The sequence below is a fragment of the Filicampus tigris genome, chromosome 16 (assembly GCF_054856515.1).
Source record: "Filicampus tigris isolate MCC_2025a chromosome 16, RoL_Ftig_1.0, whole genome shotgun sequence".
Lineage (NCBI taxonomy): Eukaryota > Metazoa > Chordata > Actinopteri > Syngnathiformes > Syngnathidae > Filicampus > Filicampus tigris.
Window position 1 is genome coordinate 5,973,863 of NC_141232.1, and position 23,673 is coordinate 5,997,535.

The following is a 23,673-nucleotide window of genomic DNA, read 5'->3' on the forward strand; positions in this document are numbered from 1 at the left end:
CATCAATAAAAAAATATGAATTGAAAAAGACACTCTTGAAACAGATCAATTTAAAAAATAGATAGCTGTTTTGCGTCAAGGTCTAAATATAATTTATCCTTTTTGTGTGGTCTAAAGTAACAAATGCTGGCACCTTGACAATATTTCAATCCCAATATTGTTATCTATATTATCGATATTTGTGTCAATTCGCATGCTAGTACTTGTGGTGTAATGAAGGATTGAAAGTAGCAAGGTGTTTACCTGTTTCCCTCACACACGCAAGGTAGGAATGCTGCTTTTCCATTCAGCAAATTGAAACAGGGATTCAACCAACATAACACATTTCAAAAACTCAATGATCACCACCACCTCAAATCATTTTTATTTAGTTTTTTTACTTTTATTTTTTGCATACACATGATGAAGCCTATAAAGAATGCAATTAATTTATTTTCACTCATCCGGCATCTGTACATTACACTTATACATTTATGGGGTAAAAGAAATACTTTAACACTTAATAAAAACCATTAATGGCAATAACATCAGTCGCAACTTTAACACATGATGAAAGTGTCTTTAGAAAAACAAATCAACAAAGATTTCACATTTATATTGTACAAAAAATTTGGTGAAAGAGCGCACATGGTGAGCACGTCAGCCTTAAAGTGCACAGAAACAAGGTATTTGCATGTTTCTCCTGTGTTTATTTGGTTTTCTCATTTATGTTAGGTCAAGTGAACACTCTGAATTGTTTGAGTGTGACTGTTTGTTGATCTTATGGCGATTTCGCCTCTTCTCGCCCAAAGTCAGCTGGGATAATATCCAACTTCCCTGTCATCCTGAATAGCATAAGTGGTATAGATCTGATTCCCAACCACCAGACCTCGGACTCGCACCGGGCCGCACAAAACGACTGAACAAAAAAATAAACATTTTATAGTTCATCCAAGGCTCAAAGAAGTTTAAACTTAAAAATCAGGTGTTTCTGTACACAAATCAAACTGCTTTCCCCGGTCACGTGATATGTTATATAAAAAGTAAGCCCACGAGCTAGAAAAATGAGTTAAAACCAAGCTTCCTTTTCAGAAACGAGAAAAGACCAAGTGATGACACGGTGGAAAAAGAGCCACCAACTGTTTTCAAGACAATATCAACAGTCCTACTACAATTACCGGTTTATGGCTCGCACATCAAGCCACTTTTGCGTAGTATGCGATGACAGGCTGGCAAATGAGGCAATGAATCCTTCAAAACTGTCAAAAATACAGAGTTTTCCAACATCTTAACTTTGTGAAGTGGGATTTTCTGCAGTGCAGACCACCAGAACAATATTTTGGAGCAGACTAGACATAAGTAACACACTTACAATTTCCCCAAATAGGGACCGGCACCAACCACTACATCTAGTGTAGCTAATGTTAAGTTGTATTTGTTTTTATTTGTTCATATGCCAGTCCATGAAAAAAAATTGCTTTATGTGAAACTGGTCTGCAAATAAAGGTTGGGCACTGCTGGTATGATTTTTTTTAAAAAAAGGACTGAATACACGATTGTTCGCCACCCAAGTTGTCTTCTTAAGATATGACGAACACTTCCAAGAGGGCGGCCACTGAGTGCATGCGGTAAAAGATGGCGAAAGGCAATCCGACGTTCACGATGGCGGCCCAGATGTTGAAGTCGTAGAATTCCGTTTCGGCCGGGTGGTCGAACTGGGGGCGAGCGCCGAATGCAGGCATGATCCACAACTGGCGAAGAAAGATGGGACACAAGAAAGAAACTTTAGCGATTTGGTTGGCTTGAAAGTCTTGAGTACCACAGATCAGTGGTGCGAAGTGCAAATACTTTGTTACCGTTCTACTCCCTACAACACAAGCTGCTAGTGATCAGAAATTCTCCACCTAATCTGAACAATACACAACTAACATTTCATAGTATGTACCTTTTTGCTGTTGCCTAAATAAAGGAGTTGAATCAGTACCGTCAACCTACTTTAGTCGAGCAAGTGAGCCGTTTTGCCACCTTAGTGAAACGATATGCGTAGGACACTCACAATGATGTTGGCCAGCAGCAAAAAGACGGAAACCTCCTTCAGGACCCTCCTCTTCCACGTCAGTTTATGTGGGTAGTGCACCACGTGGCCATACGGGGTCACCGCCGGCAGCTCCAGCTCGGGCTTAATTCTTATTTCCGATCCTTCCAGATGGTTCAGATGTTTGCTGTAGTGCTCCACCGCGTAGATGTTGGTCACAGTGGTTATCGGCTCATGGTGCTCCTCGTGGAAAGGCTCGCGGTGGAGGCCTTCGACGATGAAGAAGTTCTGCAGCCCGATCTGGACCACCATCAGTATGGCCCAGGTCAGGTTGAGCCTGTTCAGGTGGCCCTTGGCTCCGGATGCCACCATGGCGACGATAGTGAAGTAGCTGATGATGAACTGCCCCATGGAGGTTCCCACCAGCAGGCAGACGTCCAAGCTACGCGTGGGGTTCTTCTCCGAGTCGTGTTCCCGCCGGTCCAGCTTGTAGATGGTCACGCCGACCAGGGTGGCCACCAGCATCAGGCTGATAATCACGATGTTTATGACGAAGTGGATCAGCAGCGCGTGGTCTCTCTTGCTGTGGTCGTCCCCGTGGTCCTCCTTCATGTCCATCTCGTAGACGATGAAGGTGGCCAGGCCGGCGAACACCAGGAGGACCCCCACCAGGGGCCCGAAGAGCGCGTCTTTGAGGTGGAACTTGTGGGCGTGGCCGTGGCTGTGCGGGTCGTGGGCCTCGCCCAGCCGGCCCACGTTCTTCCACATGACGTAGGCCATGGCGGAGGCGAAGAGGCTGTACTCGATGTTGAAGGGGTACAGGTAGAAGTAGGCGTCTTTGAACACGCTGCAGGACGTGTGGCTGCACACGCAGTCGTCCTCTCCGTAACTCGCTGTGGCAGGGAGAGAGATTGGGGTTATCTTGTGTGGTCGGCTCTCTCAGAAAAAAACGTGCCCATCTGTCTGTTCTTAAACTCAAATGTGGTCTTGAGCTCAAACGTTTGCCACACCGCTTCTCAAATGGCTTCTTCCGTACCTTTCGAGATGTACAGACTCCGTCCCCAGAGTTTATGAGAGCTGTTGTCGTGGTGATCGTCGGATTCGTGCGTGTCGTTGCCGTGGTCGCCTCCGTGGTCATCGCCGTGGTCGCCGCCGTGGTCGTCCCCTGGGTGGGCCGTTTGGTGGAGGGACTCGTCCGTGACCGCGGCCATCCACAAAACCAGATTGATGGAGAGGGAGAGCATCAGACCGCACCTGCGTGAACCAACGTGAACGGGAAATAAATATCCATAGTGAGAATGTGTTTTAAAAACAAATTGTGGTCACGGTAACAAACATCAAACGCCATCCAAGGCATGATTGACTAGACCCAACCACCAGGCAATTATCCAAATTCACTTAATTAGTCCGAAAAATTTAAAATACAATACATAATCAGAGATGGGAAATCCAGGTCCAGAAACTAAAAACTTCTACTCAAACGGCAGGTAAACCAGCTGGCACCTGTGGCTAAAGCTAAACTGTGGCAAGATTTTGACTTTCTGGACCTGTTTCATGTTATCATGTTTCTTTCTTCCACCTATCTATGCCACGATGTATAGTGACAGGCAGAAGAACGAAATGCTCTTCCACTAGATGGCAAAAGGCACAGCCGTGAGTTTTTTATAATGTAAAATATGTGCCTTAACTGCATTACAGTTAATTAGCAGGCTACTTCCTGGATTAAGTAGAATGCCAAGCAGAAGGGCAGTGCCACTTTGATTTTGCACTGATTAACATTTCCGTTGATGTCATCGTGATGCAAAATAGTACTTTTGGCTTGCTTCACCGGTATACAATACAATACAACTTTTATTATATAGCGCATTTCACAACAGCAACTTTTGAACATGAGCTGTTTTTTTTTGTTGTTGTTGTTGTTATTTTTTTACGATATATTACTGCGATTGGCTTGTTACCAGTCATGGGTGTGTAACCCGCCATTGACAATTTCCACGCTTCTGAATGCTGTCTTTATCATCTGTCTGTTTTAAATCTGAGCTAACTCCCACCCCAATTAATTTAATTTAATTCTGTTTTTAGTCATTAATTTATGTACTGTATAAATGGATGTGGGATTTAAAATCTTCCATATAACTAGACTTTCATCTGATTCTGACATTTTCCTAAGGAAGAATGTCTGTATTCCTGGATCAACTTTATTCTGATCCCTACCCAAATTTAATGGCTTCTTCATTTGTTGTCTTTTGTAGTTTTTGGGAGAACTTTAACAACGATGCCAATGGTGGCACGGCGCTGTAATCTCTTTTACAGTCCCTCCCTGAGAAGATATGTTTAGTGGGCATTTAAACCTGAACCTATTAACTTCCCACGTAGTATCAGACCGAATCTTGTAGGTTGACTTGTAGGTTCCGCTGCACTATGGAGTGAGGAGTTCCTCAAGGCTCACTGTCAGGGCTTCAGGCAGATTTCCTCTTCGGTTTAGATCATGTTGTTGTTTTTAGAACGATTCGAAAAGGATTAACAGTCTTGTCTATGGGCTTAGACATAAGCGCAGCCACTTCTTTGTTCTGTGAGCTGGAACTTCAGTCTATTCTCACGCACGTGAGGTCATGTGGTTCGGAATTTGACCAAAACATTCAAGGAAATAACACGCCTCCAGAGTCACACAACCAGTTCAAAACCACTTGTGACGTCAATCAGCATCTCTTTTGTGAGTTTCATGATTTTATGTCCACCAAAAGACTCCAACGTTATTCTATGGGTTGTCACCCAGGCAAATTTAAGGCTGAGTGTTCCATTGTTTTTTACTGTTAAAAACTTGTTTTTGTACTTGTATGACAGTTAAATATGTTAAAATGCTACTTAAAACATTGCCTGTTCGGTCAATATACCCCGGGATGGATTGTTTCCATTTGCATTGTTTCCTATGGGACAAATATGTCTTATTGCATTAATTTAGGCTGAGGGTAATTAACTTCTGGAAAGCATATTTGATCATCCATCACTTACCGTGTAAGGTTCCTTTGGAGCTGTACGCAGTCCTTTGCATGGACCCACATGAAGTACGTCTGAAAACAGATTTGACTCTTTAAAATGTTGCAGCTATTTCACCAATACCTGTTCTAATTGACTTACGCTGTATTTACCTGCACAACAATGAAAACAAGTTGAACCACGGGAAAAACAATCTTGATGGCTGATTCGCAGTGGAGGTAGCCGACATAGCTCGCTATCTTGAAAATATCCATAATGATACTAAGGAGTCCAAACAGCACCATCCCTCCTGCGGAGCAAGAAGAATATTGAGACCTAATTATTAAGATATCCCCCCCCCAACCCTAAGAAATTGACATGTGAAGGTTACTTACCCCTGAGCCATACGGGTCCGGCGTGTTGGTCCCTGTAAGCCACGGCGTTTTCAATCCTGGCCGTGTAGATGATATAGTATATCATCCAGATGCAGGTGAGGATGAGGACAATAACGAGGAAAACCTGGAGGTCCGACATGCTGATGTCTACGTGCTGGTAGGCACTTCCGCTCACCAGGGCGATACCCAACATCAGGATGTTGATAAAGATGACCCCGGACAGAATCCATCCCCAGTTTCTGTCCCTTTCCTTACTATGAGAACTCGGTGCTTTGTTCGGGTGCTCAGGCTCGCCCGTGTTGTCCGCCGCGCCACCGTGCAAGGAGTCGTGCCCCTGACCTTCCCCGTCTTTGGTCACCCTGCAGGGTTCACAGGGGCTTCCGTCGGCTAGACAGTTGCACGGGTAGCCCGTGTTCAAGCACATGGTTGCTTCCTGCGACATAGGAACGCATTTGAATTACCGGCAGCATCTGTAACTGGCGTTGAGATGTGACTGGTTTTACAAGCTTGCCCGCTGTTTGCCATTCCCCCTCAAGAACCCGCCCAGGTTCAAACTTTTCCGTGAGTGGAATCAACATAATTGGCACTTTGACATTGCAACACTGGTTTAGCTGAGTCAGTCAGCAAATGGCACATAGTTTCCACCTTTTATCAAACTCACGGTACTCAATACTCACGCCTCATACTTGGAGAAGGTTGAAGAGAAGATTGAACTCTTTTACCAAAGTGAAAGTAAAAAAATACGGAGGTTTACAATCTATTTTATAAGAGTGGCCTAGCAAAATTGTCAACTAAACTACAAAAAATGTTAAATTGGCTAATGTCATCAGGAAAAATACAAATTTCTCTTACTAAGTCTCACGTAGGAAAATATCTTGCTTCTCCGGTTCATTGTCAAAGACTTATGAGTCTCCAAAATGTCAATCAATCAATCAATCAATTATAATCTCATCCGCAGTTGACTTTTGATTTTTTTTCCATTGTCGTCATCCATGCAGGTTGAAAAAAAAAAAAAGTAACACGCCTATTTTGACAAAATAAGGAGTAAAAAGTGCAAATGTCTGTTTTCAAACGTAGAGAGTAAATGTAAAGATGTTGTCAGCTTCCTAAAAAGTCTACTTAAGTACATTAAGAAAGTATTTTTAACATTATTACTTCTCTCCAATGACATGCACTTGCACTCATTCAGAATAACAACAAAAAAAAAGTGAATGTGGAGGTTGGACCTTACCTGTAGGCTGACCTGACCGCAAATGTGGGATGGAGAGGTGTCCGTCCCTCTTTTTATAGGCATCCACAACACAGCTGGAGTAGCCATAAAGGTCAATAAATCTGTTTTGAGCAGCGAACCGTATTATGGCCAAACAAGGCCTGTTTTGCTCAAAATATTCCACTAAAGTTCAACACGTTTCCTGGTAATACATTTTTTTTCACTAATTCCACAGCACACTGGAACTGGTTTCTTCTCAGAAAGCCCGCTTTACCTTCTGCACATATTTATTTGCTTGATAGTAGGCCTATATTTTCACTGTTATCTTTTTATTTATTAAAATACAACAGCCACATACACTGATGCTAAAACAGACTATTGATACATTGCTGACAACTAATGTCACAGCTGTTCATATTCACATCATTCAAGTTCGCATTATTCATATTGACGTTATTATTATTCTGTGCTGCTACAGTTCATTTGGTTGCTGTAAAATCAGAAGTTTCCCATTTTCAGGACTGGTAAAGCCTTATTCTTATGATTTTTGACTCGAAAACTTACAATCGCAACATGATGGGAATTTTCCAAATAGGCGTGTGGAGCGACTGCATTTGCCTATCTTTGATTTCATGCTTGAAGGGAATAGTTTCAGGCTTTTAATGTTATTCAAGACCCCTATAAAGATGTTTTGTGCATGTGCTCAAGGGCGAGCCACATGAACCTGCCGCCCCCGAGTTAACATCGATCTTATCTTTTTCTGTCCATTGTCATGCAGGTTTCAATTGGGCACCGAGTGAGAGAATTTCATTTGCAGTGAACAGCTACTGGCAGCCATTTTCAAAAATATATGCTTACCGGTATTATCTTTTAATTAGCTGCTGTGCAAGATGCTTGCAGGGTGAGGCTGACCTAGGTGCTTTTTAAACATTACAACAGCCAGTATGAGGTGAAAAATCTTCCTTGTGTACGCCCGTGGTAGTCATCAGAGACATCAGGGTTAAGATAATAACAATGAAGAGAGCGCCAAGCAAACGTCAAACGCTATTCTTTGCTGTGCGTCTGTCGCAATGAGGAAGTATATTTTTATCACTTCATCATTTATCATTTGCTATCATTTGCATTCAGTCAAGTCAACATCCGACGGATGAGTTTGAAGGAAGAGAACTTTTGTCACAGAAGTCTTCCTGTCCAAAGAGGTCCACATTTCCCGCCTTTGAGTCAGTCAACGGGTCAGTGAAAGTTTTGCCAACAAAGCGTAATTTGCTTAAATCAAGAGAGGGAGAAGCCTGCGTCCTGCGGGACATTATTGATCTGACCTGCCAAGCAATTCTAAAAACGAATGCAACCTTTGAGTAACTTCTGTAAAAAGTGTTATCACAATAGCTTCTGCTTGAAATAAAAGAAAAAAAATGTTCTCAGAAAAGTCTACTAGAACAGCAATTTTTTTGCGGGGTTAATCAGAGGCACTTGGAATGGTGGCTGGTGGTTGTGTGTTGGTGTAATTTAATGTGATTGGTTAATTAAAGCACAGCCACATGCCAGTAACAAAAGCGTGTGTCCACTTGGGCAACAACATTATTTCAATTATTTTTACTTCACCTCTCAAAGATTATCCTTTTAATATAGCAGTATAGGTTTAAAGGTTATAGGTCACATTAATGGTTGAAAATATTTTGAAATTATGACAATGACCTGGCATTTGAACCGTGTCGGATATGGAATAAATGTTCAAACAGCTATCCACAGTATTTTTTAAAATACCACTAGTAATAGTTTTGTTTTACAGTATACTACTACTTGTTGTTGCAGTTCTATTATGAGTAGTTGTTGTTGTAGTATTAGTAGTGGTTGCTAAGTTGTTGTTGTGATAGTAATAGTATGTACTTTGTACAATAAGTTGTTGTTGAACCACTAGCTGTTTTAGTAGATGTTGTTGAAGTTCTATTAGTAGTAGTAGATGTGGTTGTTGTTGTACTGTACTAGTAGTAGTAGGACTCGTTGTTGTAGTTTTGTATATAGTATACTACTATAGTTGAAGTTGTTGATTTCAATGCATTTGTAGCAGTAGTTGTTGATGTCTTTGTTGTTGTAGTAGTAGTAGTAGTGTTGTTGCTGTAGTAGTAGTATTAGTTGTTGTTGTTGTAGTAGTAGTTGTAGTTAATAGCTGCACTAGTAGTAGTAGTAGTATGGTTGTTGCAGTTATAGTAGAAATATAGCACTAGCAGAAATGGTTTTATCGCTATAGTAGTAGTAGTCACGTCGTAGGAGCGAGTGTGCTGGTGGTAGCAGTAGTAGTCACAAAGGTAGTAGTAGTAGTATTTGGTAATTTGACATTTTCCTAAGAGCAAGCATTTACTCGTGAGGGTCCCTGATATGTGCGCGTTTGTGTTTAGGAGCAGTTCGGCCACGGGGGAGCACTGTTCAGGCGGCATGAGCGATGAGCGAGCGCGTCGTCGCCTCCCTGGATACCAGCGACGCGCACAAGCCGTTTGGACTCGGGAGTCTGGACACCGACCGACCGACGCTCCGGTACGGTGCGGTGTGGGTCAGCAACTCGTCAACTCCGCTACCGCTATGAGGATAACGACGAGGACTACAGCGGTAGCGCAGGTGACGGTACTGGCGGTACTGGAGGTGTCGATGAAGCCAAACGAACGACGACGGACTAACGGGTCGCCATGAATGACAGGTATCACAAGGCGGCCCGGGACGGCTACCTGGACCTGCTCAAGGAGGCCACCCGGAAGGACCTCAACGCGCCCGACGAGGATGGCATGACACCGACGCTATGGGCGGCCTACCACGGGAACCTGGAGGCTCTGCGGCTCATCGTGGCGAGGGGGTGGGTACTTAAAAAAAAACAAAAAACTCGCACAGCCACATCATTAGGTATTGGAAATAAAGTAACTGTGATGCAACCACATTAAACACGGGCAAAGAAGGGGTGGGGTAGTACGCCGACTTTTATGAGCAAATGATCATTTACTCGCATTGAGCCGCTCCTCTCCGTCATACAAAGAGCGAAATAACCAAACTCATGTTGAGGTAATTAACACAATGACAACAAAGGATTAATAGCAAGAACACACACAAATCGGTAATACATTGTTCTTGCCAGCAAACGCATTGCACACAAACTCGAAAGGTAGTGAAAACGTTCCAAACCGTAAAAAAAATAAAGTGCAAATCCTCTGATTCCAGCCCCTCAAATGTTTATACTTTCTGATTTATTTAGGCTTCAATGTAAGCAAAGTAGTTTTCTATGTGTTTTAAGCAAAGTGGCGTTCATGGAAAACATGGCTGAGGAAAACGGATACTTTTTGCCTATTTTCTGACATGTCTTGTATAAGAGTTATTTTCAAACTATGTACATTATTCAGAAGATGAGAGGGCAAGTTATACCCCTTAGTCCTGTCTGAGAATAATAAACACATTGTTCAATTCCTACATCCATTGGTATGCAAAAACCGATGACGCAATTAAACGTTTGCGTGATGGGGAAAGAGCCCATTGAATTTTGGTGCGATATTCTTATCTAGAAAATAACCCCAAAGCAACTAAGCAAGATGCTGCCAACAACATGATTTTTTTTTTATTTTTTAGCAGTTTTGTGTTACCACACATACCTTTTGGAATTATGGCCAAAAGGTTTAGCCTTGGTTTCAGTGGTCCAAAACAAAATTTCCCAGACACGTGTGGGTAACATTATGAATCGTTGAAAATAGGAGTCAGTGTCACAAAACTTTCAGACGACTGCAGCAAAATAAGTAAAATGTCAGGAGAAGCCTACTAGAAAAACCTAACTTTATTTCAGGTTAATCAGAAGCACTGTAAATTGTTTCAGGTGTACTGCCTCCCATTTAACATTGCTTTGAATCCACTTTTAAGTAAACATCAGGGCAAATGACCTTAAATGGTGATGATTTCATCTCGCAGAATATCATTTTTTTTTTATTTCTATATCCGTGGGAGCCTCTATCACAAAATGGAGCACTATTACCCATTGTTCATATTGCAATTATTTATTTATTAGTTGGCACAACTTTACACAAACTAATTAAACAATGGAAAGTTGCTAAAAGGGTAAGGCGTGGTTGGGAAAAGTGCACATTAAATTATGGTGGAATGTTTGTCAATTGGTATGACTATGCAAAATCTACTACAGCAACTAAAATGAACATTTATGAAAGTGAGGTTGAAAGAGCCCACTTATTTTTGTGGCATTTTTTTCTATTTACCAATTACTAATGCATGACTCTCAATGTGTCAGTTCAGTCTTATAAATTAATTTGATGTTGATGCAAATTAGAATTGTTATCTTTGATCTGACAGAATTTTCAGTGACAAAAGTCACCAGTTTTGGACCAAAAATAGGAGAATAACTGCAAACATATGGTATTAATGTGGCATTTTTAAAAGGTCAACAAGACAAATGATGTTATCTCCCTTTTGAGAATGCCATGGCCTGTATTTGAACTATCCCAAAGTCCGATATGGAAAACATGTGGGTCCCTCAGGATAACTTTTAAGGTGCACGTATACTGTATGGCATTACAGTAACATAGCCAGAATGAGGGTGGGCAAGGTCCTGGACGTGGTGCCAGCAAATGACTGGAAGTTTTGCTGCAGGCTGAAAAACAGCCATTGTAAACAATGACGCAAGAACTTCTTGTTTGGTGACTCTTTTTTTCAAATGTGAGCCTTTGTTCGGGGGCCGGAAAAAACAGAGAGAAGATTTTCTAAGCATCTATGCACGTGCGTTTTAACCAAGATTTTATTGCCAAATGACCTGTCCCACCTGTCCTTTTTTAGAAATCAGTTGCTGCCCTTGATCACAAAAATGTGCCCACCTACACTGTATAGTAATGTTTTATCAGCGATTGGAAGCGATACATGAAGACTGAAGATACAAAGTAGTTAGTCATTTTTAACGCCCGGCATGGAGGTTTAATGACGACTCTGAAATGTCACTACACCACCACAGTGTTCAAGGTCATGTGCGAGTTATCGCATTTCATTAAATGCTCTTCAGCCATGCGTTCCCTCTTCAATATTTTACTGCGCACTCGCCAGAATGTCCACGTTGGGGCCCATAAAAGTGTGTGAATTATGACGCCTTCCTAAATGGTTGCACTGTTATGTATGCCGTCGGTGTGACACTTTAACAAGAGCCAGCGGCCATCGTTGTGACTTTTATAACGTGGCTGTTATCACAATAGATCGCACTTGATAAAATAAGCGGTGGATTGTCTGTTTATAAGATAAAGCAGCATGGCGGCATTTGTGTTGGCCTTTTGCACAAAGATCCTGCAAAATAGCCGCATCGCAGTTGGGTGATCGTGCTTTAGGTTCCTTTTTTTTTCACTTTGCTCGAGCGCTGGCTCTTCATTAAAATTTTTGATTGGAACAAAAAACGAAAAAATCAATCATGCAATGGCTTGTAACGTGAAAAGTAAGATGAGGCACACGTATAACTTTTCCCGATTCAACTAAAGAGGAAGTCAACCCAGTTTTCTGAAAAAAACATCACAGTTGATCAGGGCTCAGGTAACAACCAATAATGGCTGAGCTTCAGAAAACTGGTGAGCCATGATTGCTCGTTACCTGAGCCCTGAGAAACTGCAATGTCATTTTTAGGCAACAGAAAGTGACAAAATGGCCGTCCCCTGAGATGGCTAAGTGCACTTTAAGTAAAAGTAAAATGAAAACAGATTATGAAATGTATTTCAATAAAAAAGGTAAAAAGTCAATTATAAAGATTTTATTTTTGATTATTTTAAAAATCCATTAGTTACACATCGTTACACTTCTAGATTAAGCTGAGAATTTTGTCCACTAGAAGGCGCAAACCCGTGCAAATTCCCCGTACAAATCCAAATGATAAACAGGTCAAGTCTTTATGCAAAAGAAAACCATTTCATGCAACAGTGCTGTCCTGTGTGGCCGCACATATTGCACATGCCAAAAAACGCCACTCTCTGCTCTCCTGTTACCGCTCTCCAGAGTAACATAGGGCCGTAGCGATGACGGGACGACACCTGGCTACTGAAAGCGCACATAGTTGCGGGAAATATTGCGCCTTGGCTGGGTTCTGTGTGAAAAATCAAAAGTGGCTTGATGCTGGATCTCCTGTTAAGGCTCTGATGTGCCTACTTTCCAGGATTTCTGTCTGTCTGACATTCCATTCAATGTTATGACAGACAGAGGCCAAAAATTGTCAGGTCAATTGTCATGTCATGTCATCTTCCAAACCGCTTATCCTATATAGGGTCGCGGGTCAGGTCAATTGCTCCTCCCAAATCCCTGTCAATGCTGTTTATACAGAACTGCGACCAGGGGAAAAAGCAGAAAAGGGCCGACTTTTACTGGCAGCATAAGAGCCATAGCGTGAGGCACGGCTCGGATGGTGACGCACACAACAGGCTCATCGTTAACGGCTGACCTGTTTCGCCTACAAGTCAGAAAAATGGGCCTATTATGAAGCCTCTTAATTAAATATTGTGTCGAATGGAGAAATAATGAATGCCCTGTTATCCTATTGTACTAAAAAAGTACATATGATGTACCCTGGTACTCCATCTAATGTGATCCAGTACAAGAAACCAACCTTGGCGAAGACAGTAATAATACGGCACTGTCGTGTGCTCAGCAAATCATGTGCTGAACAAAACAAAACGCAGCATTTCCCACGGAATCTGTGCAAACAAGAGTCCCCGCAGGCCAAGTGCCAAGGATGGAGTATTCCTCTAATGATACGAGCCTGACACAAGGTACTAACATTCGCCATAAATAACTGCCATTGAATGATAATGAAGACCGTGTCACGGCAAGATGCCGTGCTCGGCAAACGGCTCTCATAGAAAGCAAACATCCCATAATATGATAAAAGACGCTCGAGGGGTAAACGAACGGACGACCCTCTCTTGTGTTCAGCATTTCAAACGGCGGGACATAAATTACCACGCATAAAGCTATCACGATCATGTTCCCCGCATTATGTAATCTGAGCTGGGAACGTTATAAATAACTTAAAATAGAATTTGAACATAGATAATAACATGTCATCTTTTGACATGTATTTATAGCATGTTGGTGGCTTGTTTGATTAAGGCTTTGTAGCACATCATTCAAATATATAACCACAATTCCTCATTTACTTAGCCCATAACTTTTTTTTTTTTTTTTTTTCTTCTTCACAATTTAATCAAGTTCCCAGGTTCCTTAACTGGATCATGATGTAAGATGGTACTTGATGTAAAAAGCCTGAGAACCACTTTAATAGCAGAAGCAGAGCCCAAGGTGTGAAAGTAAGTGAACGCTCAAGCTAAGGACAGCATTTTTGTGGCACATGGCCAAACACAAGCCCCGCCCCGCCAACAACCTCACAGAACGTTACCCATTTAGCACCCATTCAGCACCTGAGATTAATGCTAAATATACTACTTGTACTAACGCCATATGACTATAAATGTATAAATATTAGTGGGATGCCTAATGGTTTCACATTTAACAACAAAACAAGTTCTCTTAAACTTATGATAAAGGAAAGAACATTGTCATACCAGTCATGATTAGACTTGAGGAATGTGGCGTGACGTCATCCGCCATGCACAATTATGCCGTTGGAACCAGCTGAAACCTTTTGAAAGGCTGTAACGTGAGCCAGGCGGCGAAACAGTGGCAGCGACAAGCCGGAGCTCAAATTGCAGCCGGATCAGCCACTGTGTGACTCACATGGAGGCGACAACAAGGTTTACCGTCAACTGACAGCCGAGGGTGCCGCCACATTATGAAAAAGTTGAGGTCCCAGTGGAACTTTTCAAGTTCTATGATTGGTTGGATGAATGCTGTGTCTCAAAACTGTAAACTTTTGCTCTTGCACTCTTGACCAATAAATGGACTGCAGTGCATCTCTGCTCAAGCGAACTGCGCAACCTGGACACCAACAACACCTTTTTCGAAAAGCGGGAGGGTAGCAATTGGCGTGCGTAAAGTACCAAACCCAACCCAAAATGTTCTAAAGTGTGACATTCAGTTAGTTTTGAAATTGATCCATTCATCCTCAATTTGTGCCCGTCATGCCTTGATCCAGGGTAAAATATCTTATAAAATACATTATACCAATGCAAGACTATCTAAAATGTATCCAACAGTTGAAGATGCTTGCAATAGATGTGGGCAGTCACCGGCAAATCATGTTCACATGTTTTGGGGGTGCCCTGAATTGAATATGTTTTGGAGGGAGATTTTTGATACACTCAGCCAAGCATATGGCCAGACTGTTCCTCATAACTTACTTTCGGCCATCTTTGGTGTGTCTCCTGATGCAAACTTAACCGGTCCACTCAAACGGGCCTTGGCTTTTACTACTATGTTGGCTCGGCGGCTCATTCTACCAAGGTGGAAGCTTCCCCCCCCCCCCCCATCACACAATTTGTGGATAAAGAAGGTGCTTTTCAACTCGAGGTTGGAAAAATTCAGATCCTCACTGAAAGGCTCTATCGATAAATTTAAAAAGAATTGGCAACCATTTTTGCTCTTGGGTGTATTGATGTTTGTGCGCGGCGACTGATTCTAGTTCGGGCTCGGAGGTGTGTGGGTTGAGGGAGGGGGGGAGAAAGGTCAGGTTATATGACATACGATTGTTTTGTAATCGAACTGGTGATGTCTACTTTGGTATGTCTTGTTTGAAAACCAATAAAGAAAGTTGAAAAAAAAAATGTGACATTCAGTCTTGTAGCTAACCATATTGTTGTGTTTCGCAGAGGGAACCCTGATAAGTGTGACATATGGGGCAACACGCCACTCCACCTAGCCGCTGCCAATGGTCACCACAACTGCCTTTTCTTCCTGGTGTCGTTTGGTGCCAACATATGGTGCCTGGATAACGACTACCACACGCCGCTTGACATGGCCGCCACCAAGAGTCACATGGACTGCGTCCGCTACCTGGACTCCATCGCCTCCAAGCAAATGGGGCTCAACCCCAAGCTAGTGAACAAGCTGAAAGAGAGGGCCTTTCGAGACGCCGAGCGGCGCATCAAAGAGTGCGCCAAGATGCAGAAGAAGCACCATATGCGCATGGAGAAGAAGTACCAAAAGGAGGTGCCCGAGGCATCCGTGTCAGATGTCATGAGTTTTTCCAGTTACAGCAGCGGCTCTGTTAGCCACAAGGTGCACAACTTCAACGCCGCCGCCGTCAGTGTGCCATATTCACAGGTCAACACTTGTTTACTTGTAATACTGTCCAGCAAATATAACACTGATTTGCGGTGATCATTTAGTATAGGGCACCCATTAAAATGTCATTGGTTGCATGAAGACGGACAGATAATTAGACAGATAAAGGACCTACAGATGAATGGACATAGCGACAACACGCAGATAGATGATAGATGGAAGAAGTTGAGTTGAGTGAATAGAGAGAGAAAAAAGATAGACCGAAAGCCTACCTGACCAAAAGACAAGACATACCAACCGACACACAAGATGGATGGATGGGACAAAGAGAAAGAACACAAAGAAATGGACGAAGGGACAGATTGATCAATCGATCGATAGTCAGAAAGAGTAAGCAACAGAAACTAGTGATACATAGGGGGCAACATAGCTCAGGTGTTAGAATGGTGTTCTCCCAACCTGAAAGATGTGAGCTCGATCCTCAGCCCTTTTGACCATGTCAAAGTGTCTTTGAGCAAGATACTCAACCCCCAGTTGCTCCTGATGCTGCGTCAAGTATCGATAGGTGAATGAGGGCACGGTGTTAAAGCACATTGAGTACGTTGAAGGTAGAAAAGTGCTGTACGATTGAAAGCCCATTTTCAGTAAGATGGACAGAACATAAGATACAGGACGGACCAGCAAACTGACCTACCAACCAATGATCGATAGACAGACAGAGATACAGTACTGCATGACCGATAGACAAGACCGACCCACCCACAAACCAAGTGTTGGATAGATCGACAGAGAGAGAGAGATACAGGACTGACAGAGTGACAAAAGAACAGGGATTCAAAGACTGACCAACAGATTCAGAGAGGCAGTGGTCTGACAGACGTGGACAGGCATGTATGTCCAGACAAAAGTTAACAAGTTAGCAAATGAAGTGTTTTGCAAGTAAATGAACAACATCTCTGCTGTGTTGCCGCTAGGCTACCCTTCATGCCACAAACCGAGGGAAGACAAAAATCCAGAAGAAGCTGGAGAAAAAGAAACAAGGAGACGGGACCTTTAAGATCTATGAGGACGGGAGAAAAAGCGTGCGCTCCCTCTCTGGACTCCAACTGGGCAACGACGTCATGTTCCTCAAACCTGGCACTTATGTCAACCCCAAGGATTACGGCCGCCGCAACATCCGCGACATGTTCCCCAGAGACCACGACGACGACGCCATTTCACGTGCCATCAGCGAGCCGGACCTCCACGGCACCAATGCCGATCACTCGGAGGTCAGCACGGACTCGGGACACGATTCCCTGTTCAACCGGCCCGGTCTAGGCACCATGGTCTTCAGGAGGAACTACGTGAGCGGGGGGCTGTTTGACCTGGCCGATCCGGACGCAACCGACTCAGGTAACACGGTGCATCTGCGCAGCAGGCTGCACCCTCACCGCAGCCTGGATGAAGACAGCATCGGGAGTGCTCGCAGCCTGCAGGAGAGGAACCTGGAGGAGCTTCCCTGGGAGGAGGTGGAATTGGGGCTGGACGACGACGACGAGGCCCTCACCAGCCCTCTGGAGGTCTTCTTGGCCACGCAGAGCATGAGCGAATTCTTCTCCATCTTTCGGAGGGAGAAGATCGACCTGCAAGCACTGCTGCTCTGCTCTGACCATGATCTCAAGAGCATCCACATCCCTTTAGGACCCAGGAAAAAGATCCTAGATGCCTGTCAGAGACGCCTTGAGACCATAGAGGATCCAGAGTGCATTGAGGACACCGAACTGTAAGTACGTTTCATTCATCCATTTTCTATAGCACTTCTTCTCTTTTGGGTTGCGTATGATCTAGAGTTGATCCCATCTGGCTTTGGGCAAGAGGCGTGGTACACCCTGGACCGGTTGACTGTCAATTGAAGAGCACTACATCCTCTACATGATATGTTACGCTTCAGGTAGTGTTCAATGTCACAAGGGATGACGACCTCTGATCTAGATCCAGTTTGTACGCATGTGTCTTGCGGAATAGTGGACTAAAATAGAAAAACGCACATCAAAACAACATGTTCCATGCTCGACCCAAAAAGCTGAATTTGACTCAGAATTTGTTCGAAGCAATAGCGTGAGTAAAAAGAATGTCTGGCGTCTTTGTCTCACTGCACCTCTGCATTCGAGAGGTCGAGAGGCTCAAATGTTCAGCCCTGACCTGCTTCCCTGCTCTGTATGTGTACAATTACATCACTCCAAAAACCACACGACCCTGCGAGCGCCTGTACACTACATGAAGAAGCCAGCACATAGTTTCATGCAGACCTTTATTGTGATTGTAACTTGTCACAAACAACAGCTATGACCTAAAATACAGTACATGGGGAAAGAAATGAAAATATCTCACGAAATGCCAGGGTTTAAAATAGTTTTGGAAAAAACGCGTTACGTGAGAGGTTGACCTGTAGTCATGAATTTAGCTTCTTCTTTGTTGTTTTCACTTTGTTTGTGATGATGACGTGTTCATCATCATGATATATTGTAATCATGTAACAGTCAACATAGAAGAAAGGGGTGTGACAATGTACCAACTTGTGCTATAGCATCAAACCATAATGTAACTCGGAACAACCTAGCGTAACAACCTAGCATAGTAACAACCTAGCGTAGTAACAACGTAGCGTAGTAACAACGTAGTGTAAAAACAACGTAGTGTAACAACGTAGTGTAACAACGTAGTGTAACAACGTAGCGCAACAACGTAGCGCAACAACGTAGCGCAACAACGTAGCGCAACAACGTAGCGTAACAACGTAGCGTAACAACGTAGCGTAACAACGTAGCGTAACAACCTAGTGCAACAATGTTACCTTGTTTACAGTTTAAAAATGGTTTTATGACCTTGACAGTTTCTAACCATGTTTATTTTCCCCATCGTGTTGTGCAGATGATTCAAGCGGAGGTGGGAGCATCACTGCAGTGAGAGACGATTAAGCCATCTACCTCTAACATGGAGAGGATCCATGTAAAGATTCAAAGTTGCATGGTTGAACAAAGTTGTTGTGTCATGAGACACGTTCGCCCCCATGGGGTTGACCGAGACTGTCGTGACTGTGTATACTCTTGTTTTATGCTCAACACACTTGACATCATTTATTTAATTTTTTTTAGCATGCCCCCCTATGTTATTAATCTAATATCACATTTCATTCGGCCTCATGTTTACACATAGCAAGTTTGGTCTCTGCCAAGGCAGGACGACTGCATGTTGGCAGTTGTGATTTACGGCAACGTGTGTGAATGTGTCCCTTGATAATTTGATAGTACTTGCCTATCATCATTTGTTGTACTTGCACACACTGCGTCGTGCATGTCGAGTCAATATTTATGTAGATAAATGTCAGTCATAGCAATATCTTGTAACATTTTTATTGTCTCCGAGTACTTCTCTGCAGAAAAACGCAGTGTTAATGTGTTAGTATTTGGTTCATATTATGTAATAAATGCGCTAAACTTTATGTTTGCATAAACTTTCTCAGCTTTTGCGCTTTCATCTGCCAAGTAAGTATGTTGTCATATTTGTGATATTTAAAAATCTTTGATTTATTTTCTGTTTTTTTTTCTTGTTTTTTTACAGCAATTATACTCACATTGGGGTTTGTCTGTTTGCAGAAGTAGACACTTCTACAATAAGAACCAAAGAAGAACCAATTGATATATGGTGCAGATCCAAAGGTGTGTATCAAAAATCTTTCTTTCAGTCACCATGGTACCAACCCTGCGCCCCAGAATGCAAATGGCACCATGCTTTTTGAGTAATTCTAATGTTTGAAGCCATTCTCCATGAAGTAACCTGTGATCAAAAAGACAATTGCCCTTGTGTCAGTCTTTGATCTGCAATTTAATTCTCTTTTTATTCATTGAATCTTGACCGAACCGCCACCCCAGAATTCAAATTCAAACCATATGGTGTGTGAATGATATGGGCCTGTGCCGAAAAAGGCTCTTTACACTCCCCTCCAATAGTAATTTAACAGTGAAATCAATTCATTTATTTTTACTGTATACTGACAACACTGAGAGGTAAATATATGATAGAAAAGTTTTATCCATGGCAGCTCTCTGGTTTTCATGTTGGTTTTCCCTCAAACTGAGAACAAAATATTCACAATCAAAACCCAAATGTAGACATACAGTGTGATTTTTTTGTTTGAATGATTATTGTAATCTGACAAGTCGTGATCCATTTGTAAACAAATATCTAAAATAAAATGACAAATAAAAGCTTCAATGTTGTGCCATATGCACCTTGTCATGTCAAAACCCAAATGTTTTCACTTTACAACAAAATGACAGGAATTGCCCTGACTGTTTGGAGGGTAATGTATGTCAACATTAGGGTTCAATAATTTACCTTACAGGGTTAGTATAGCTACTGTACCAATTTTTCTAATAGTGCAGTGAGTAGGTCATGTTGAATCCAAAAACAATTTTACAAAAGACAAGCGTCACCATAGCCTGCATGGTATCAAAAAGCAAAACACTACCTCCTGCAGAAAGACTCAAAAAGCCATGACACATTTGTAAAAAAAAAAACAACAAAAAAAAACTATCCAGGCAAAATGACCAACAGGAAGTTTATTTTCCAGGCGTGGATCGGCATCCACTCCTCATTTCCTTCCTTTATCTCTTTGGGTTGTGTGTTTCTTTAGCTTAGCGAGGCAAGGCAAAGAACAAGGGAGGAATGTAAAATGAGACAATAATAACTTGGGCGTGGTTTTCAAGTACCGGTATTTCCTTTCATACTCAGGAGGGACTTTTGTGTGTTAAAAAAAAAAGAGAAGTTAACTCGGATGAAAGACGACAAACATGGCGACCAGCGGCAGTAACAGCCAGGAGAAGCCCAATGTCCCATGCGACACGTGTATTGGCGAGCCGGGCAAGGCCGTCAAATCCTGCCTGACCTGTCTGGTATCCTTCTGCGAGGATCACCTCAGACCTCACCTGGAGAACGCCAAGTTTCGGAGCCACCGTCTGGTGGAGCCTCTGCGCCACGTGGATGCGCGCACGTGCGATGCCCATCGTCTTCCGCTGGAGCACTTTTGCCTGACAGACGGCTGCTGCCTGTGCTCTGACTGCTGTGGTCAGGGGCACCAAGGTCACGCCACTACGTCTTTGGAGGAGGCGAGGGCTCAGATTGAGGTCTGAACGCATTTACATTTACTGAGCTGTTGAAAACTAGTGTGGGCTAAGTCCATTTTGTCCTTTTTTAAACTGACAACTACAGTGGGCTAACTCCATTGTCTTTTTTAAACTCAGAGTGAGTTAACTTAATTTGGCTTTTTTTTTTTCAAACTGAGAACTACAGTGGGCTAACTCAATTTTGTATTTTGTTTTTTTAAATTGATAATGAACATGATTTTGACCAGATCTAGAGTGGACTAATGCTATTTTGTCTGTCTTTAACCGAGAGGTAGAGATGGCTAACTATTTTGTTTTTTTATTTTTAAAAACAACTAGAGTGGACGAACACTATTTTGTCCTTCTTAAACTAAGAAATAGAGTGGGCTAACTCCAGTTTCTATTTTTAACCCAAGTGGGCTAACTTCATTTTTGTTCTTTTTTTAAACTGCGAGTGGGCTAACAATTTTGTCTTTTTTAAACAGAGCTAAAGTGGGCTAACTCCATTTTACCTTTCTTTTTAGCTGAGAACCAGTGCAAGCTAACATCATTTTTAACAACATTTCTGCACACTAGTTGTCTAAATCCAAACATCCGTCATCTCTATCAATATTTCATAAAAGATGATCATTCATTTGTAAAAACACGCAGATACACTGGCACCTAAGATGCTAAAAACGTGTTGAGTGAAAAAACCTTGATCTAGGCCGGGTTATCTGAAAGATCTGTCTCTTCTGTAATCATTTATGCACTTAACATAATAATGGAGTTAGCTCACTCTAGTTCTCAGTGGTTCAAATATTATCTTTGTAATGCCTAAATTAACAATTTGTTTGTACTTTGCTCTAGAATGAGCTGCAGAAAAAGCAAGAGGAATTAAATCGGAGCATCGTGGCCACAGACAAAGCAATGGAGAAGCTGCGGAGCAACAACGATGGCATGACGGTAACATTTACCCCTGAATGAATTCATGATGTTTTATTGCTTGTGGAGGCTTTACAAATGGTCTATTATGAGTTAGTTGACATGGTATGCCAGCGGTGGGTGTTGCATTTGGTAACCGGGCCTTCAGTGGGGTCTTAATCCACCTCTTGATACCAGCACTGTTACGTCGCAATCGCGTTGGAACACTCAAGACTGGTCTTGGTCTTAAAACCTGCATCGAGACCCGGCACATCTGTCCGTTTTCAAAATCAAATTGAGCACAAACTTTGCTCAGCCCTGCTCTGAAACCCTTTGCACGGCGTGGTCTCCAGTCTGTGGTGCAGGAGGTGTCTGCTCAGGTGGATCAGCAGTTCTCCAGGCTACAGGAGGCGGTTGCGGAGGCCAGGAAGCAGGCTGTGGAGCGGCTGGAGGCGGAGCGCAGGCGAGCGCTGCGCCAGGCCGAGGGCGTGGAGGCTCACCTGAAGCAGAGGAAGGCGGAGCTGAGCAAGACCTTGGCGCAGATGAACAAAGTGGCGCGAAGCGAGTGCGACGTCTCCTTCCTGCAGGTCAGTGCCAGACGAGTTATGTAATTTGGATGGATTAGGGCCCTTTACGCAATCTCAAAGGTTGACAGTGTACACAGATTTGAGCATTATGGAACATAAAGGCTCAGAGAGGAACATTCTTCAATAAATAAGGTATTATGCTCACAGTATCCTTTGTTTTGTTGTAGGAATACTCGCAGTGGAAGGAGGGAGTGGCGGACGTTTGCTCGCCTATTGTCAGCGTGACCCGTGTGGACCATGTGAACGCTTACGTCCAGGTCGTAGCCAGTGTCACGCAAGAGCTGTGTGACCTTATTCTCACCTCTTACCATGAGAATCTCAGTACTATTTCTCAAGGTGTGATGCAAAGGGGAAGTGTGATTGTTATCATTTAATCCTTTCTGTGAATTAACGGTTTGTATTTATCTGCCAACCAGGCGGCCAATCTCAGACGCCGCATGTTTTGTTGCCCGATCCGAAGACCTCAGAAGACTTTTTAAAATGTAAAAAATCATATACATACACACACATATATATATATATATATATATATATATATATATATATATATATATACACACTCTCTGTAATATTGTACTTGTTACATAATGAATTGGAATTAAAGATAATCAATTTCCCTTCAGATGCAAAGAATTTGACATTTGACCCGGACACCGTCCACAACTTCCTGCGCCTAACAGCGGACAACACGAAGGTGACCAACACCAGCCCCTGGCAGCACAGCTACATGGACCACCCCGATCGCTTCGAGCACTGGCGCCAGGCGATGACATCACAGAGTGTTTACGAGGGCCGCCACTACGCCGAGGCGGAGCTGAGCGGCGAGGGGGCTCACGTGGGCGTCACCTACAAGAGCATCGAGCGCAAGTGCGGCGAAAGCGCCGGCTGCATCACCGCCAATGACTTCTCGTGGTGCGTTGGGAGGAACAGCCGAGGCCTCTCCGCTTGGCACGCCGGCGTGGAGACGGCGTTGGAGGCGCAGGACGTGATGAGAATTGGCGTTTACGTTGACTTCCGTGCCGGCCACGTGTCGTTTTACCATGTGAGCGGGTCCATGAGGCTGCTGCTGCATAAGTACAACGCAGATTTCATTGAGCCATTATATCTCATTGCGTGGCTCTCAAAAAAGGAGAATGTGGTTTGTCTGGTGAATACAAAGTGATGCTTCCTGCATTTATTAAAGCAAAACATACCGTGAAGGATGTTCTTTCGCATTGGCTTGTAAACAATGTTTTGTTATCCGCCTATTTCTAAACAT

The 23,673-nt window shown here is 43.0% G+C and overlaps 3 protein-coding genes across 8 annotated transcripts; 2 read left to right on the forward strand and 1 right to left on the reverse strand.

Moving 5' to 3' along the window:
- Window positions 1-341: 341 nt before the first annotated feature.
- LOC147134341 (proton channel OTOP2-like) lies at window positions 342-9,520 on the reverse strand. Of its 2 annotated transcripts, none has more exons than XM_086055234.1 (7): window positions 9,316-9,520; window positions 5,386-5,818; window positions 5,164-5,300; window positions 5,027-5,085; window positions 3,051-3,268; window positions 2,036-2,907; window positions 342-1,730 (listed from the first exon to the last, which is right to left on the reverse strand). In XM_086055234.1, the coding sequence occupies exons 2-7, from the start codon at window positions 5,807-5,809 to the stop codon at window positions 1,560-1,562; spliced, it is 1,881 nt and encodes a 626-aa protein (XP_085911360.1). In that variant the 5' UTR covers window positions 5,810-5,818; window positions 9,316-9,520; the 3' UTR covers window positions 342-1,559. The 2 variants fall into 2 exon arrangements, with proteins under 2 accessions (XP_085911360.1, XP_085911359.1); XM_086055233.1 differs by having other exon boundaries at window positions 6,617-9,520.
- On the forward strand, window positions 9,006-18,842 carry ush1ga (Usher syndrome 1Ga (autosomal recessive)). 4 transcript variants are annotated; one of them, XM_086055253.1, is made up of 5 exons: window positions 9,006-9,208; window positions 9,288-9,440; window positions 15,364-15,817; window positions 16,753-17,543; window positions 18,692-18,842. In XM_086055253.1, the coding sequence occupies exons 2-5, from the start codon at window positions 9,373-9,375 to the stop codon at window positions 18,693-18,695; spliced, it is 1,317 nt and encodes a 438-aa protein (XP_085911379.1). In that variant the 5' UTR covers window positions 9,006-9,208; window positions 9,288-9,372; the 3' UTR covers window positions 18,696-18,842. The 4 variants fall into 4 exon arrangements, with proteins under 4 accessions (XP_085911379.1, XP_085911377.1, XP_085911378.1 ...); XM_086055251.1 differs by having other exon boundaries at window positions 9,006-9,440; XM_086055252.1 differs by having other exon boundaries at window positions 9,006-9,440; window positions 15,364-15,772.
- A 320-nt stretch (window positions 18,843-19,162) lies between these two features.
- On the forward strand, window positions 19,163-23,614 carry LOC147134343 (tripartite motif-containing protein 16-like). Of its 2 annotated transcripts, XM_086055248.1 has the most exons (8): window positions 19,163-19,305; window positions 19,417-19,479; window positions 20,742-20,946; window positions 21,775-21,870; window positions 22,182-22,415; window positions 22,583-22,751; window positions 22,832-22,897; window positions 23,039-23,614. In XM_086055248.1, the coding sequence occupies exons 2-8, from the start codon at window positions 19,463-19,465 to the stop codon at window positions 23,575-23,577; spliced, it is 1,326 nt and encodes a 441-aa protein (XP_085911374.1). In that variant the 5' UTR covers window positions 19,163-19,305; window positions 19,417-19,462; the 3' UTR covers window positions 23,578-23,614. The 2 variants fall into 2 exon arrangements, with proteins under 2 accessions (XP_085911374.1, XP_085911373.1); XM_086055247.1 differs by lacking the exon at window positions 19,163-19,305 and having other exon boundaries at window positions 19,334-19,479; window positions 20,555-20,946.
- The last annotated feature ends 59 nt before the right edge of the window (window positions 23,615-23,673 follow it).